Here is an 18,732-nt window from a genome sequence, read left to right as displayed (position 1 = left end):
AGCTGCAGCGGTACTCGAGCCAGAGGGGAATTATCCTTTAATTGCCTTCCTCCATACATATATCTCTCGCTTTGATGTAGCTTTAGCACCTAAAACTATCACTGAAAGGTAGTATATGTAATCCAGATTGATAAATACTGAGTGCAGCTGCCAGATGGTGCTGGAAAAATGATGGATCTGTGCTACTCCTGCTTTTATCAGATGCTTTTGATGTGCCAACTGTGTAATAAATGTAATGTCATTGTTTGTCAGACTTAAATGGCAGACTGAAATTCGCATTTACTTCGGATACAAAGTTTTAAAATACCAAGAAATGTAACATTCATACTAACAAAAATTTAGCAACACGTTTTTGTTCCAGTGCAGCTCTCCAATACGAGAACATAACCATGCACAACACTCACAGAGAAGTCTTTTTTCAGCTTTTATGAAACCAAAACAGACACTCTTAACTCAAAAGGGCACAGTGCTGTCCTTGATTTTGAATGCTAAATATCTTAAACTGTCACACTCTCCAGTAAGAACAAAGGCCTTGTCTTGTCTTTCCACATGAGAACAAAGCAACACTGATTCCAAGTCACATTGAAAGCATACACAACCCATATGTAGCCTTCAAAGTAGAAGGGCACCAAAATAAATGCTTAATTTTGTTGGATGTTCATGATTTTTGTTTAGAATTTAACAAAACATTTTCATTTGAAGTAGATGTTTCTATATTTTGCATTTGTCAGAAAAAAGATGAAAGTAAATCTATGGGAAGCCACCTTTTTATTGAAAGTGTAACCACACAGCCTCGACATGATGCTGACTCACAATCCAATTACAAGAAATTTTTTTGTTCTGCATTGTTGAAGATATGATTCTAGTTCTGATTGGAACTTGTGTGGTCAATCAAATGGTCTGTCTTGGTTTGGACAGGCATTGATTGCGATGAGATGTTAAACATTAAATATATATTAAATATACTGGTTATTTTTTTCCTCCCCATACAGCAACAACAATATCTTAAAGCAGGATAACGCCAAAAAAAGTCTCCTCTGCCTACCCAATTATAATCAAATATTCCACCTACAATTAAAGCTAAAATATGTTAGTTTAGTGAAGCTAACAGACAAACAAAGCAATTATATGGCAAATATAATAGAACAATGCATATCTAAAACACTATATATTACCTTTAGGCATTGGTGGAGTCCTCAGCATAGCATAAAGGAGGTTTAACTAGCCAGAGCTTATATCTAAACCATATGTTAGTTTCAGCAAGTATGCCACCAAAAAATAATACTAAAGTAAGATCACAGCCTATCTAAGATGTTCATATCTATCACTTTACCCACTGGTTTATCTTCATGTCTCACATTTGACATTTTTCTGTTGCTAACGATTCTGCTGGCTAGCTTGGTTAGCCATTCAGTGTTATACTAAGTGGGACACTAATTTTGGCTAGCATAAACAGGCTTAGAAATGTAAATGGTAAATGGCCTGTATTTGTATAGTGCTTTTACTAGTCCCTAAGGACCCCAAAGCGCTTTACACAACCAGTCATCCACCCATTCACACACACATTCACACACTGGTGATGGCAAGCTACATTGTAGCCTCAGCCACCCTGGGGCGCACTGACAGAGGCGAGGCTGCCGGACACTGGCGCCACCGGGCCCTCTGACCACCACCAGTAGGCAATGGGTGAAGTGTCTTGCCCAAGGACAGAACGACCGAGACTGTCCAAGCCAATTACAAGGCGAACTCTTCAGCCACGATCACGATTCAAATGTACTCACTTGAAAAATTGAAGAACAAGTTCCTTTTTGTCTAGATCCAGTAAACCCTGAAAAACATGCTTCCCACCTGTGGCTGAAAACAAGCCATACTTTTAGGTCTTAATAATTTAAACATTAAAAATGTATCAATATTAATCAGTTACTTAGCAGTTCTCTATCCACTGTCTCTCGACACTATTAAATATTTCTTAGCTACAGAAGTATAGAGATAATCTCTTTACTCATTGAAGCCAATTTCTAATATAATATGTTTTCTGCTCTTATTTGTTTGCTTGTTTGTTTGTTTTGTTGACTGGACCATATTTAGACAAGAAGAGAGTTTTAATGATACCGCTGGCTAGCTTGGTTAGCATGTCAGTGTTTTCTAAAGGGGAAGCTAATTTGGCTAGCACAAACAGGCTTAAAAGACATACTCACCAGTGTTGCCAACTCAGCGACTTTGTCGCTATATTTAGCGAGTTTTCAGACCCCCTTAGCGACTTTTTTTCTAAAAAGCGACAAATCTGGCGACTTTTTCTGGTGTTATTGGAGACTTATTTATGACGACTTTTTGACGTGAAAGCGGGTATCATTTTTACTCTCAACAAGCAGCGGGTGCTGCCGTGGGCACCTCGCCTGTTCCAAAGCGCTCACGGGCGGAGGATAGTCCTCCCCCAGCTGCTATCAGGGCAGAAGACGTTCACACCTGTGCGTCCAAACTGCAAATGAATCGCGCATGAGCGAAGCCGCTGCTTTCGCACTGACTGTACCGCAGTCAGTTTTTCTTTTACTGTTATGCTGTTTTGTGGATCACAAGGTTTAAAACTACTTATAAACACACACACACACAAAGTAACTCCACCAGAGTGCCTATTTCGGGTCACTTTTGCCGGTCCAAGCCCGGATAAAGGAGCAAGGTTGGAATTGTGACATTAAAAATAACAATAATTGCTAAAATAAATTTAATTTGTAGTTCTAAATAAATTCTAAATGCATTTAGGACGTTTTTTACTCACTTTGTCTCTTCCACGATGTTATTTCTCTCTCCAACAACGTAGGTTACAATTATATTAGCATGACCAATTATGCAAATTAGCGACTTCTTGCAACTTTTAGGACAGCCAATAGCGATTTTCCTTAATCAGGAGTTGGCAACACTGATACTCACTTTAGAAACTGAACAACAGGTTCATTATTGTCTACAACCAGTGAACCTGAAAAAAAGGTCTCCGCCTGTAACTCTAACTGGTAACTCAGCTAACCACCCCCAAAGGAAAATATACTTTTAGGTCTTAATAATTAAACAGTAAAAATATATCAGTGTTCACTACTTATTCAGCGTTTCGCTATCTCTTCACACTCTTAATTATTCCTTACCTTTACTCATAGACCTCTGGTTATAATATAACCATGTGTTCTCAATTTGTTTGAAAAAAAAGAGAAAGAAACCAAATTAAGCAAAATTGTTTTTAGGTACAGAAAGCAACCAAAAAGGGTCTGCTGAAGGCTAATTTGCTGACTTTATCTAGCAAAAATTTAATTTGTATTATTTTTTTAATGTGAATTATTAGTTCAAATATATTTTGTGGTTTGGGAATTTTTTTCAGATTTTGAAAGTTTGAGAACCAACTGCCTTACAGTTTTTACTAACCAGCAAATTATCTGTATTTCTTTTGTAAAGCTGCTGTAAATCTGTATCATTAGTTTGCTCTCAAGTTTTCATTTTTGGGGAATAAGCCTCAAGTGGCCATTTGAAGAACTGCAGATTTTTACACCTTGACATCAGTTTTGTTTTTCAATCGAGGATGTTGTTGTATGAGCTAAATGTAATTTCACAATTAAGATTCAACCCAAGAACTCCTTGATGCAAGCAGCCGTTCTCCAAAAATGATGAGGTCGTTTAATCTTCCATTTAATTGACAATTTGTGTTGAGCGGTCTTATTAAACTGGGTTTAAGACTTCTTTAACAGAAAAGATGGCGTGCTTTTTCACCAAGGTCGTCACAGTGTCCCAGTGTCAATACTCTCCCAGTTCTCTAAGATACTGGAAAAACTCTTCATAAAAAGATTTGACAGTTTTGTGGAAAAATATGAATTAATGACAGTCAGTATGGGTTCAGAAACAACAGATCAACAGCTTTGGCACTGATAGATCTAATGGAAAAGATAACGGAATGTATGGATAATAAGAGGTATGCGCTCGGAGTTTTCTTAGATCTAAAGAAGGCGTTTGATACTGTTAATCATGAAATTCTATTAAAAAAACTGGAAAAGTACGGGTTTAAGGAAGTGGTTTTGGAATGGTTAAAAAGCTATGTAGGGAATAGGCAACAATATGTACAAATAAATGAATATAAATCTAATTTGATGGATATAGCTTGTGGAGTACCTCAAGGTTCAGTACTGGGTCCAAAAATGTTTATTATGTACTTAAATGATATCTGCAGAGTATCGGAGATTTTAAAGTTTGTAATATTTGCAGATGACACAAATATACTGTGTTCAGGTGGGGAATTGCCACAGGTTTTGGAAATGATCACACAGGAATTAACGATATTAAAGAAGTGGTTTGATATAAATAAATTATCATTGAATCTAGATAAAACCAAATTTATGTTGTTTGGAAACCAAAAGAAAAACATCGAAGTAGAAATATGTGTTGACAATGTATATTTAGAAAGAGTAAATGAAATAAAATTTCTTGGGGTGATCATTGACCACAAGCTCTGTTGGAAGCCACACATTACTTATGTTCGGGGGAAATTGGCACGGGGCATTGCCGTCCTGGGAAAAGCAAAGCATATGTTGGATCAGAAAGCACTGCACATTTTATACTGTGCTTTACTACTGCCATATATGAGCTACTGTGTAGAGGTCTGGGGAAACACATACAAAAGTAACACACAAACAATAACTATAATACAGAAAAGGGCCATTAGATTAATAAATAATGTAGGGTACAGGGACCATACAAATGCACTCTTTGTCAAAATGCAAGCTATTAAATTCCAAGACTTGGTGAAGCTTAAAACAGCGCAAATAATGTATAAAGTCAGAAATAAATTGCTTCCCAAAGAAATCTGTAAATTGTTCATAGAAAGAGAAGGTGGGTATAACTTAAGAGGGAAATGGAATTTAAAAATACAAAGTGCTAGAACAACTTTAAGAACTATGTCAATCTCAATTGCAGGAGTTAAATTATGGAACAGTCTAACAGAAGAAATAAAAGACAGTCAAAACATAAAACAGTTTAAAGTAAAATATAAAAACCTAATTTTAAATAAGTATAAGAATGAAGAAAACGGGGTTAACCCAGGACGGTAATGTTGCTGGTAATGGTGTTGTGGTTCTTTTTTGGTTGTTTTTTTTTTGTTTGTTTTGTTGTTTTTCCATAACTTGTGTATCTGCAAATATACACATTCTGTATTTTTCATATGAAAGAAACTATACTGTGGTGGGGCTTGCTAATTTCTTGTTTTTGATTTATGTATGTTATGTTTTGTTTTACTTCATATGTTTATATGTTTCATATGTTGTTTGTTTAATTTAAGACAAAAAAAAAAAAATTAAATGAATGAGAGGTAAAACTTGAGGGGGTAGGGACAAATAAGTAAATACTTCAGCCTACTCCTTTTCAAACAAATAATGGAATGATATTTTGTAATGATTGTGAAGGCACATGTTTGAAATGTTTGAAATAAAAATGAACTGAACTGAACTGAACTGAACACTGTATTTCGAGGCCAGTGAATGTGGCCGAATGCGCTGTCCGTGCATAAAATAAAATGCTGGTCATCTAGTGACAGTGTGTTGATGGTTATTGAGGTTGCTAAAGTGGTACTCAAAGTCAAGACAGATTTGCTCATGAATGCTGTCACTGCAGCCACAAATACTCATTTTTATGTCCTCTCCCTCTCTCCTCTGCGCAAGTGTCTAATTTTTTTTTAATAGCTTTTCCCATCTGGCTCACTCTAAATGTTGCAAATTATCCCTTCTTGTTAAAATTTGTTTCCTTCGCGTTCTCTCACACTCTCTCTCTCTTTTTTCCACCTGCTTCTTCCATCTCACTTCCTCCCTGCTGCTCTGGCCTATCGCTCCATATTTTCTCATGCCATCCTCTTTGCTATCTTTCTCACTGTCTGCTTCCCACACTCCCATTGCCTCCCACCTTCTCGCCTTCTTTCTCTCCTTTCCTCTTGCTGGTTGGTTGATTCATTTTATTGTCTGCTCCCTGCAGGTATACCCTCGGAAGAGCACCCCCGCTGTGGACAGGCTATGTGTGGGCGTTCCTGCCGCAGAGGTGAGCCAGATGCTGCTGTATCACACAAGCACCTTCTCAAGTAGATTGTCTGTTTGCACTTCTCCGTGTTGTGGGGCTTTTTTTTAACAATCGTACTTTTGATTACTTCGCAAAAATCAGTTTCTGCAGAAAATAAAATATGAATGACATGAATTGTCCGACAGTACTGACTCACGAGAGCACGAGGGCATTGAGTTGGGCGATTGCACTGACAGTGCGAGTGTATTTCTTGACAGTTTGAGAGTGTTTGGCTCAGTGTTTTCTCAGAGTCAAATCAAAATATCTTCCACTCTTCTCAAAGAAGACATTAGTAGGAACAGTGATCTCCTTATCAGGCTTGTTTGTGTAGTCATACTACAGCTAAGCATGTCTCTACTAAAGATACAAGCAGGAAAGAAATGGGTGTTGTGTAGCAGCAGCATGTGGACTCAGTGATTGTTGAGTTCTGTGCACTTGGCAGGAGGAAACCAAACAGGCCAACGCCACGGAGGGAACTGGACAACTTATCTGTGTAAAACTCATTATATCATGTGGGATATCACACACACACACACTCACTGTCACACGCAGCGTAGCACTAGAAGCTTGATTTAAACATAATCTCAAATGCTGACAGGCTTTCGTGCTCGGCGGGCTTTCCGCTAGTATCCTATCCTCCCTTCCAATGTTGACTCAAAGCCCAATGTAAATGCCAGTGGAATATTGTGATTCACGGGGCTCTGCTGATCACACACTGCATTTCCATGCATTATTTACATCAAGCTTAGCTCTCTGTGCATTTGCAAGCACAGGTCACAAACAAGCAGGGATCAATGAATGACAGAAATCAAATATTTATGTCCGAGCCAGAGCACCTAAGGCGGGTCACATGACCGCGGGGCTCTGCGGGGACAACTTCCTGCCACATGCCCTCTAGAGGGAAGTAAAATCAGCAGCATCAGGAAATAAAAAACAGAGAGAGAGAGGGTGGTGTTTGTTGTAGCAATTTACAGAGTGAGGAAGAAATGCTTTGGGAGTGTTTTTTTATTTAGTTTTTTTAGTATTTGTTCCTGTGCGCCTGCCGTGTTGATTTACAGTCTTGTTGTTTTGTTTGCACACAGAATATATCAATTTGTTATTTTGCTAAACATCGACGCAGTCGAGCATGCAATATAAACTGCAGTCCCAGTTACACGCAGCAGACGAGTATTTGCACAGTCTATAGGTAAACTTCATTAAACGTGTTAATGAGTGGTATTTATTATAAAAACCTGCATGCTATAAACTGGAAATGTCATCCCAGGCCGGTTTCCCCTGCCTGTTTTTCAATGACACCGTAAAACACTGTTTTCCCTAACGGACGCCCCCGCTCATTGTCCCCGCCAGTGTTTCGGCTTGCTGGGAATCAACGGAGCTGGAAAAACCACCATGTTCAAGATGCTGACAGGAGACATCCCAGTCTCCAGTGGAGAGGCCTTCCTAAATGGATACAGGTGAGGCCCTAACTCCCACTAGTGCACCAAGTACCTCATCATAATTAGCCACCTAGGAAGGCTGCTCAGATGGGGATCGAGCTGTATTTTTTTTATAGCTCACATCCTGTTCCACAGCTACATTCATTCTCTGTAATACCGCTTTCTATTTTTCCATCTCCGGCACTCTCACTGTCTTTGTTTTTCCCAGCTATGCAGTTCCACTATCTGTTATACATTTGGCTGTCTCTGCCTCTCCTTCAGCTTTGGTTTTCTCTCCTTACTCTGAGATTCTCAGAAATGCTGAAGACTCGGCTCTCGCCTTTTCCCCCTCCTTACCTCTTGTACAGCTTACACATATTTCATTCCTTTTCATATCCTCACCCTGCACCCTGCTCTGTTTTTTTTTTGTCTCAGCCTTGCAATATCAGTGGTAAGAAATCTTTGTACATGCCAAAAACAAAAAAAATAAAAAATACCCTGACACTCGAGCACTTGAGAGAAAGAAAGTTTGCTCTTCCTTATTTTTAGGAACAAACAACCGTGTTCCGTTGCCTTGGCGCGCATCTCTTAAGGCGGCACGGCAGAGTGCGGTTGAGCCGCGGCTGTTCATTCGCACGTCTTGCAATTGACTTTGTGTTCAACGAAAAACAAGCGGCAAAGAGAGCAGTGCTTTGCTCAGCAGTGTTTATGTTGATTAATGTAGGTACAAAGGAGATCAGAGAAAAATCCGAGACCTTTAGGGGGAACGAAAACTAAAAAGAAAAGGAAAAACAGATGTGATTACACCCACTCTGTTTTCAGCTCATTATGCTTTCTGTGCATTGGCAAGAACGATTAGTAGAAGAGAAAAGGCAGCTTCTCTTAAATGGAAGTTTATGCTCTCATGGCAGTCGTCTCTCTTGTCTGCGTCTGTGGGCTCACAGAAAATAGCAATGCCTGCATTTAGCATGCTTTTACTGTTCAGGAAAAGCTAGCATGCTAACCGCAGCAGGTGGCTCATTAGCTGCCGTTATTTGATGAAGACCAAGAAGGAAGTGGATTACCTCAGTTACCACAGAGACGCTAATGCACATCATCACATTTATAAGTATGTATTTGGGCTAATTAACCCCTCTTGTTGGAATCCTCAGTCTTCAAAGATCATCCAGAGTTTAGAGGTTTTAGTCTCTATACTAAGCTAACAGCAGTGTAGTCTGTGCAAACCCAGTGCCAAAATTGTTGAGATGATGCGTAATATGTAAATAACAACAGAATACAATGATTTGGAAATCCCATAAGCCAAAATTCTATTCAAAATAGAAAACATATCAAATGTTTAAACTGAGAAAATAAAGTGAAAGCTCCTGACTGCAGGCCAGTTCTGCACTTGGACTCTTCTACTCCAAAGTCATGTTGTTGCAGTATGTGGTTTAAGGTTGTTCTGCTATAATATGCAAGGCCTTGAAAAAGATGCTGTCTGGAGGGGAGCATACGTTGCTCTAAGACCTGTTTATAAAACACAGCGCTGACTGTGTTTTTCCAGATGTGCAAGCCAGACTGGATGGGGCCTCTCCTCTTTAGTCTGGCAGACACAGCATCCATGTTTTCCAGAGAGAACAGTTTTCAACTTTGTCTCCAACCAATTCAGTGAGCTTTGGCTGTAATGTCATTATAGAGCCTTAACCTGCATTTGTGGATCGCACGGTGAACTGAGACAGCACACAGTGATTTCTGGAAGCGCTTTTGAGCACGTGCAGTGATTTCCGTAACAGAATCATACCTGTTTTTAATGCAGTGCCCGCAGGTCCAAAGATCATCTGCAGCCAGTGGAGATTTTTGACCCTGTCACTTACATACAGAGATTTCTCCAAATTCTTGGGATATTTAAAAACAATTCTGTACTGTACATGGTGATATAGTCAGTGTGTTACAATGTGTCTTACAGCCGCACCTGTTCTAGAAATGTGTTGGTGCCATTAACTTTAAAATAAGCAAATATCTTTCTTAAAATATAACATTTGACATGCTTTCTGCAGCACGTTCTCATGGCAACACGTAACATACAGACACGTGTGACAAATTGTCGGTATGTTATGTGAGCATGGCATGAGAGCCAGATGGAATGAATCTTTACGTCCTCATCATGAATCGCTTTAGATTACACTGTGATCGGGTTAAGGTTATGGTGAGGGCTGGAATGGAGGACTGGGGCCTCAGTTCAAAGCGTCGATTATCACCGCGAGTGCATTCTATTCATTTTAATTGAGAACCCGTAGCGCTTCATAACGACATGGAAAGGTACTTTTCCCGTTACTATGAGACGTGTCGGACAGTGGGAACGGGCATGCTCTGGTTCTATTGTAAACAAGATATGGATTAATGAGATTTGTAAACAATTGTTTTCAGTTTTCCATTTGACAGTTTTTCCAACTTTCTCAGGAATTGTATTTGTATTTCCAAAGCGTTTTCTGGCTTATGGCACTTCCCCTCTTGTGGCCAGATGCTGCACATAAATTCCCAGCCTTATTTGTGATGGAAAATAATGTTCAAATTCAGTCCCAAATCCATGATAGATGAAACAGAAAAGCAAAAGTGAAATCATTAATTAGTTATGACTTTTGTGAATATGATTTTCTCTATTGAAAAAAAGAAATACAGTAGAAACCAGGGCATTAAGAGTCTTTAAACTTGGGGCCAAGAGATCCTTTTTACAAATGAAATACAGCCAGACGCTTTGGATAAATCTGACACCGACAGAGCCTAACAGCGGTTAGCTCGGAGCAGCTGTTTAGCTCATAGCGAGTCAGTCACTCTTGAAAATGTTATTGCAAAAAGAAGAAACTTGAACTCATGCGGTGTGATGGTACGTTTTAAGCCTGTTTCATGGATGCTTCTGATTGGAGGTCTGCAAGCTTTAATGTTCATGACATGAAAGAACACTGAAGCATTAACAGACTTAAATAGTAGCACTGTAGTGGTGCTTTAATTATCAAAGGACTATTGCTCACTGTTATTGTGAACTTTTACTCAGAGCTAGAACTCAACATATAATTAGATTAATGGAGTTTTCGGTTCACAACACGACCTTGTTGAGCTCTAGCGGACTCCAAGCAGCAGGTGAAAGAGATTTCAAGTGAACATTTGTTGAATGTTACTAAGAAAATAAGAGAAAAAAATGCTGCGAAAAACATTTGTTGCTGCTGCTGAAGGTGAAAGTATTAATATAAGAAAATGTTTTCTGTGTATTTGTGTTTGTATTTGATAAAACAGAGAATGTGTGTTGGGGACATTTACTTAAGACTGCAAATACAGGATGTGAAATGAACCCGTCTGCTGCTTTATGATAGTCTGGAGGAATTTCACTGAGGGTTGACTGGCTCACCTCTGCTCCTCTAATTCTTTTAAGTTATTGTGAATATCTGACAACTTTACTTTCTACGCCAGTTTGAATCTTCTCCTCTAAAACCCAGCTTGACATCTACTTCAGTTATGTTGCTGTTTGCTGTACAGCTTTCGTCTCTTTGTGTTTCATGTCTTTGTGCTGCATGAAGACTGCATGTAATACAGTCTTCAGATATTTTATTAGAAACACGAAGGTCACCCAGCGTTTGTGTTTCTTCCGCAGCATCCGAACTGAGATGAGGTCCGTGCACCAGAACATGGGCTATTGCCCCCAGTTTGATGCTCTCGATGAGCTGCTGACTGGACGAGAGCATGTGGAATTTTACGCCCGGCTACGAGGGGTACCGGCAAGAGAGGTCGCCATGGTAATCTTCTTAATTGAAGCCTTTGTTTCACTCCTGGCTAATGGTGTGCATCACCACATCTGCACCTTGGCTGGTACCAAGTATAGACTAGATAGAAAGCTATTGAAACAGCATCACTATATTTCTTTAGTTTTAGATTATTTTGTTTGTTTGTTTGTTTGTTTGTTTGTTTGTTTGCTGCACCGAACAGAGTGCATCTAAAATGCATGTAGGGCAAAGTGAAGTACATGTCAAAGTGATAGATAACCTCTATGAGAGAAGCCATACATAATGAAAAATGGCCAGTAGAAGAAAAGGAGCAGCTTGTGGGTTATGGCTCTGCATTATTCACAATGCCCAGTGGTGTGGCCCGCCCTAGGCGGCCTCCCCGCACTCCTCACACTGCCCGCTTCTCCAGCACTCAGATCAAAAGAGGAAAAGGCTGCCGGTGACCACAGGCCTCAGACCTGGTGCCAGGGCTTTGATGCCTTAGCTTCAGTGCAAAGGGACAGTTCTGTGCGGCTAACAAAGCTCTTAACTTTGCTGCAAAAATTTCCTCACTGCAAATTCTTATTTTTTTATTTTTTTTTATTTTTTTTTGCAATGGCAAGTCTCCATCCAAACAAAGTCCCTGTGCCTTATTTGCATAATCAATAAACAAATGCATCCACGTGCATGAAAGGAATTCATTGGTGGTCCTGCAGCCTTCATTTAGTGCAGCATGCACATCCACAGCTCTGGCCACGCTCCTGCTTTCTTGTGTTTGATGAGATGTTGTTGAAAACAGTAAAGTACCTCCACAGACCTGCCATTAAAGTCTCACGGTGACACCAGCTGTCACGCCCTGTCCTTGAAAAACCACACAGCTCACATATAATAGTCAAAATATCATCCATCACGCTATCATGAGTCCAGTGATGGGGCTCAGGTGAACACTCCTCTCAACACCACAATGGCTGCTCTGTTTTCTCTCCTCCATAGGTGGCTGAGTGGGGGGTCCAGAAGTTGGGGCTAGCCAAATATTCCAACAAATCAGCAGGAACCTACAGCGGCGGGAACAAGCGCAAACTTTCTACAGCGATAGCCCTGATCGGCTGTCCTCCAGTGATTTTTCTGGTGAGATTCAGCTTTATTAATATTGTGTATATTGTGTATGTGGTGTACAGCATAAGCTGTTTTCTCTTTAAATACACACATGCAGCAGCGTGAATACGACAGGTTAGAACGTCTAGTAAAAGAAGAAAGAATAAGATACTGATCAGACTTGCAAACCCTTACTGAACGATTTTTAAAGTAGATTAATTGCGGATGAGCAGGCTGTGCATCTCAGAGGTCACTCAGTGGTCGTGTTTTAATTCAATTTCATTTTCCGGGAAAAAGCACCGGTCCTTTTGGAAAAATGTGGAGCAGACAGAATTGTGTTTGCACATATTAAGTCCTTCTTCATCAGATCTTAAAACCGAGAGCCAACACATTTCCTCACCCGTGGAAGAATAATGGAGGAGTGACCCAGAATGTGCCGCGCCGCCTGTTTTCAATTTATGTGTATTAGGAAGTCGTGCCGTGGCATTATGAGGGACAAACGTCAGCGGCCTTAAGCACTTGGAGCTTCACACGGGCTTGCTTAATTAAAAACCTTTCATTATGATTTTTGCAAAGCTTCCGCAAATCCAGTCAGCGTATCACATGGTCTGATGTGATTTCCTGAGCTTTGATGGCAAAATAAGATGTAAAAATCTACACTTTAATGCCTGTTTTCGCCTTCCTTCCCCCCCAAAAATGTCTCCAACTATTCAACATTATTCCTGTTTCATTTGCTGCCCATCAGCTGTAATTAACACATTACTTTGTTTCATTTGCAGCAGTTCATTGGATTACGGTGCTAATAATAATTTTATTTAAGTAATGACTCCATCCATGTTAAATTAAAGATGTAAAGGAGTAATCTTTCCAGACGTTTCTGCCTCAATTTGTAAGCTATCAAGCTGCACTGTGCTAAACCTTGAGCCAGGCTAGCCTTCGTTCCAAGTCAGCGGGGGACCCTGTGTTGTCAGCTCCCCGTGTCAATTTCGCCACTGCGCGCGAGCCCAATGAGCCCAGGCGGCCTTGAGGCAGCGCCACATAGAGTTTGCACGGGGGCACATTGGGCACGGCGATGGAAATGTCCGTGGGATTTGTGGGATTCTGCTAGCGAGGATAGAACCAGGCGCGGAACGAAGCCAGCCTGTGGACCGAGTACTGTCGATGTCTAATCAGGCATGGACAGACAAGCCCCGAGGAAAAAGAAGCAGCGAGTGACTGAGATGTGTGAGCGTGCGCCGTGCTGCGCTGGTGTGTGCTTCATGTTTATGTTCCCATCATGTGAACATGGGTCTGGTCAGAATTCGCCTTTGTAGTGCAGAGCTTATATAGCTCTCGGCTGCGCTGAGCAGATTCAGCGGCCTTCGGCACAGATTGGACCACAGCTCCAAAAATATTCCCTCTCGTGATGTTTTGATGATGACGATCAAAGAGCTTTGTGATACTAGAGCCTAAAAATCCATGTGTTTTTTTCCCCCCCTTTTCATTTCATCACTTCTCTGAAATCACACCGATCCACAGCTTACCTGCTTGCGTGCACTGCCTGACAGCTCATTCTTAAAAGAAGCGCCTGGGTGGAACTGACTGAAAGCTTTTTGTTCATTGCAGGATGAGCCGACCACCGGGATGGACCCCAAAGCCCGACGCTTCCTGTGGGACTGCATCCTGAGCGTCATCAGAGAGGGACGCTCAGTCGTTCTCACGTCACACAGGTGCAACATCGCATTTATTTGATGCATTCACACCAAGATGGAGTCAAAATATTTTGACTCTTCACCAGGGAAAGCACAGCACCCAAACAGTCCACCAATGAAAGCGAGCTATAAATATTGTAATTATAATTGATTGGAGCCACACTTTAGTTGAAAGGTATTGTTTCCTGTGTGGCAGTTAATATTGGCTGCCAGAAACACACTGGCTGCTATAAAGCAGTCATGAAGCGTGAGGGCATATTGACTGACTGCCGCTTTTTTTTTCTTTCTTCTTTTTTCGCCTCTGTGAAAAGAGAAACTGTCAATATCAGTGCTGGAGTCTTTTCATTATCCAAGGCTTCCCGGAGCAAAGTTAAGTTTACTATTTCTTCTGTAGCGCTGGCCACCAATTTAAGATATGGCGGGTTTTTTCTGTCTTTTCTTTTAGCAAAGTTGAAAAATTAAAAGCCACATTTCTCCGGGAAACCCACGACGTTGACGGCCCGAGTCGATATGGAACATTTAACAATTTGCTGCCTGTTTGTTTGACCGTTTACCAAACCCGAGTCGTATGTGAGGCTGGCAGGCAGCGCCTATGGAATGAATGATTCTTATTACACGTGCTGCTTTCGTGGAGCGTTTGGCGTTTGTCGTCCCGGGCACGCCGGCTGAGCTGCATCCAATCGTCCATGTCATGACCAGGTGGTTTTGTTTTGTTAAGTGGCGCGCTCGCCAGGTTTTTACAAAGTCATAATCCTAATTGCGTCATTCCTCAGAAAGGCATTGCAGGTTCTGCCCCGGATACAAATGACTCGTACTCACTCGCGACGCCGAGCGAGATAAAAAATTAGAGGGTGAGAACTACAGATGGGCCCTTCGTCTCCCTCTGATTACTGAATTTGCTGTACGCTTTAGATGCTCAAATTTGAACTGGGAGTCAACATGAGTGGGTGAGTGAAGGTGTGAGTCCACGTGGTCCAAAACAAGAGCACTCAGAGAGCGCCGCCCCTCTGAAAGGAAGGGGCTGTACTTAAACTTTGATGTTTTAAGCTGATGTCAGCATAAGTTATATGGAGATCCCCAATAATGACAACTGCATCGTTTTCATGAATCATTTGTGCTGATGTCAGGAGTGTTAATGGAAACCCAGTGTAGTATATTAAACTTTTTGTGAAGTCGTATAATGTTGCATTAAAAAATAGCATTTTAAAGAGTTCAAACAAAGAAAGTGCTCATGTCCTCCAATCACTATTATATTGCTTTAAAGTTTAGAGATGATCAAATAGAAACTAAAGCTTTTAATCAATTTGTGTGACCCTGACCTTTGACCTGTGCCCTTGAATCATTATTTTCTCATCTTCACCCATATGGTTGGAGCAGAGTTGGCTAAAAACCTGAGATTTTAAGACTGATTCATGAAGTGAGTAATTTTTAAAAAATCTCTGTCATCACTGTGATGTTGTACAGCTCTCTCCATGCCCTTTCATATGAGATATTACTCAATATGGTTTCTCAATTTTTTTTTTTTAACTTGGGTGCTAACAATGATGGTCATGATCAAATGTTTAGCCAAACTTGGTGCTCGTTACTAGGGCTGAACGATATATCGCATTTGCGATAATATCGCAACATGATCAAGTGCAATTTTCTAACCGCAAAGGCTGCGATTATACTCTGGACATGTCCAAATTCATGGGCTGCATCCTCCTGAGGCCGCATTTGTAGACCGATTACGTCACAGCGACGCGCCGAAGGCTGTCCAAATTACTACCATATCCCAGAATTCATAGCGCGGCCCAGCCAAACTCCAGTTTCCAGCAATGGCGGCCGCTACTAAGTTTTAAAATTACTCATACTAATCTTTCTGGGTCACAAAATAAACTTTTAACATATTTTCAGGCGAGAAAGTAGTTGTGTAAACATCAAATATCTGCTCGGTTTATCAAGATATCCCATATTTGCAAAAGTGCTTCGACGTTTTCAGAGGCGTCTGCTACCCACCAGCTCGACAGCTAGCCGGGACCTCGAGGGTTACTGATGCGGCCGAGAACGGCACAACTCCCGGCACATCATTTTCAGATCACCGCGGAGTTTCGCTGCTCGGGTTAAACGTAATATATAAGTCACTTAGACAACCTAAAAATGTTATTGTTGGGCTTTTTTCAGTGTTTTGTTTGTTCGTGAGTAAATCGGTTTGGCTGAGATTAAAGTTATTAGATTAGATAAAATAAAACTTTATTAATCCCCCGGGTGGGTTCCTCCTCGGTTTTCACACAGCTGACTAAACGTCAAACAGAAAACTTATTAAACAGAAGTATGAGACAGTCGAGAATTTACGCCAGTGTCTGGTTATATTTTAGATAGCAAGAAGCAGACGGCCGAGTTTATTAAACTCCACCGAGACAGCGGTGACGCTAATCAGAACTAGCCTTCTGATTAGCTAATCAGAAGGCTAGACCGTCCAGTTTGTGTGTGTGTTTATACAATTGCTATTATGTTTGAACTTTATGTGTAATGTTACTGACTGCAGAGATCAGTAAGATGTGTGTATTTTTTATTTATTAGTTTTATTTATTTTATATTATTTTTTAATTGAATGACTGTCTAGTAGTTCACAGATGTCGAAAAACTGAGTGTGGTAAAGCCACTGATTTTTTTTATGTATATTTCTGCAATCTGCACATTGTACTGACTTTCATTTTAATGTTTACACCAGGGTTCCTTGTCAGCACTTTATGCTCAGATGTTTGTAAGCTAAAAATAAACTATTGTGTATGTTCAAATATACTGTTGTGATTGAAGAAGTTAAATAAAAATGTCAGTCATCAATTCATGCATCACCTCATGTTATCATAACAGAGGTCTGTCTTCCAGGAAAGAACAGTTTAAAATTAATGTAATATAGTATTGGCCATACTATATGATGTATTGCTTGTCTTTGTTTAATAATACAGAAGACAAAGACCTTAAAAAATAATCGCATATCGCATCGCAATCGCAATATTGGGGCAAAAAATCGCAATTAGATTATTTTCCATAATCGTTCAGCCCTACTCGTTACCCTGAATGCCTCGTATATTGTTGTGTAATTTAAAGATGATCCTTAAAAAATCGTGGCTAATCTAAAGTTTTCATCGATTTTCACATTTGATGTGATCTTGACCTGAGTTTCAGAAGTTAAAGACATAGACAAAGGCATTTTTTACAATTATTTGTTTTTGCTACTTCACGAGTCTCCTCTCTTTCTTTCAATAGCATGGAGGAGTGTGAAGCGTTGTGCACACGCATGGCCATCATGGTAAATGGTCGCTTCAAGTGCCTCGGGAGCATCCAGCATCTGAAGAGCAGGTAAGGGATGTTTTGGGGTTTTTTGCCACTAAAACAAAGACGGAGAAGAGGAGAAAGAATTAAACCGCAGAAATCTTTGAAGTAACTTGAGTTGAGATGAAAGAAATCGCTGTCTCCCACTGAGGAGCTCTGTTATTTATACTGTGTATATAAATAACACAAAACGGTGTGTATTGATAATAAAAAGAATATAGGAGTAGATTTACGTTTTTAAGGAAGAATGAGAAACCTTGCTTATACTACCTGGATTGTTTCATTAAGAAGGAGCTCAAGAGGAGAGCCACAAAAATGAACATTCGCTCTCGTGCTGCGATGCTACAAATGTTAGGCAGCATGTTCGTCAGGGTGCTGCTAGTCGACAGGGCTGACCGTACTGATGATACTAAAACTTCAGTGTTGATAGCAGTAATGCATATAATGTATGATAATCTGAAAAATTAGTGTGTGATTGCAGTTTGTATAGTTAAGGCTACAAACTCTGTCACTGTCTTCATGCATCTTAATTTTGCCAAAAAAGACGAAACACAAAACACCAAGTCATGGATGATTTGACTGACAGATTATAGATATGACAGAAATACTGTTACTGTGATTGTTTTTCATTCCATCATAAATGTGAAATGACTCATTTGTAATATGTTTGCTTAGTTAATCATGTTTTATTTAGCAGGTAAAAATAAACACATGTTAATGCTGTAAACGACCCATAGCCGTAGAGTTCCGGTATGTGGTGACGTCCTTCTCTTCTCATCGCCTTCATTTCATACCTTGATGTGGTCTTTCTCTTTTAAATTTTCTCCATATACGCACTCATCAACCACTTCTTTAGGTATACCCTTTCATTTGCACGTACAAATATCCAATTAGCCAACCACATGCTCGCAACTTAATGCATTTAGGCATGCAGCCATGGTTAAGACGGGATGCTGAAGTTTATCCTGAGCGTGAGAATGGAGGAGAATGGTGATTGAAGAGAGTTGTTGGTCCTGAGTGTTTCATAAACTGCTGATCTCGTGGGATATTTCCACACAGCCATCTCTAGGGTTTACAGAGTCTGAAAATGAGAACATATTCACTGAGCAGCAGTTCTGCCGCTTGATATCAGACAGCAGAAGAATATGGACAGACTGCTTTAAGCTGAGATATTTCTCAAATAAACACTTTTTTTAACCTCTCCAAATGTCACCAAAATTGGACAACAGAAGGTTACAGAAATGTTTCCTGATCTGATGATTCTCAATTTCTGCTGCCGTGATTTTGGCATAAAAAACATGAAAGCATCATGTTATTGGCGGTGTAATGGTATGTTGTACCATCTTCTGATGGCTGCTTCCAGCATGATAACTGTGCACCGTGTTACAAAGCTTAGATCAT

General features: G+C 40.3%; 1 protein-coding gene across 1 annotated transcript in view; it reads left to right on the top strand.

The window, feature by feature from the left end:
• LOC146675130 (phospholipid-transporting ATPase ABCA1) overlaps positions 1–18,732 on the top strand; it is a 202,693-nt gene that overhangs the window by 166,515 nt on the left and 17,446 nt on the right. Inside the window, exons 43-48 of the mRNA XM_085400190.1 lie at positions 5,998–6,060; positions 7,426–7,532; positions 11,119–11,260; positions 12,221–12,355; positions 13,928–14,031; positions 17,266–17,358. Of these exons, the coding sequence (XP_085256316.1) occupies positions 5,998–6,060; positions 7,426–7,532; positions 11,119–11,260; positions 12,221–12,355; positions 13,928–14,031; positions 17,266–17,358 (644 nt within the window). The remainder of the gene's footprint in view (positions 1–5,997; positions 6,061–7,425; positions 7,533–11,118; positions 11,261–12,220; positions 12,356–13,927; positions 14,032–17,265; positions 17,359–18,732) is intronic.

Source organism: Rhamphochromis longiceps, linkage group LG3 (genome assembly GCF_057381845.1).
Source record: "Rhamphochromis longiceps isolate RC_006_pf linkage group LG3, R_longiceps_female_GT1.1, whole genome shotgun sequence".
Classification (NCBI taxonomy): domain Eukaryota; kingdom Metazoa; phylum Chordata; class Actinopteri; order Cichliformes; family Cichlidae; genus Rhamphochromis; species Rhamphochromis longiceps.
Note: the sequence above shows the minus strand (reverse complement) of the source record. Positions and strands in the feature narration are given on the sequence as shown.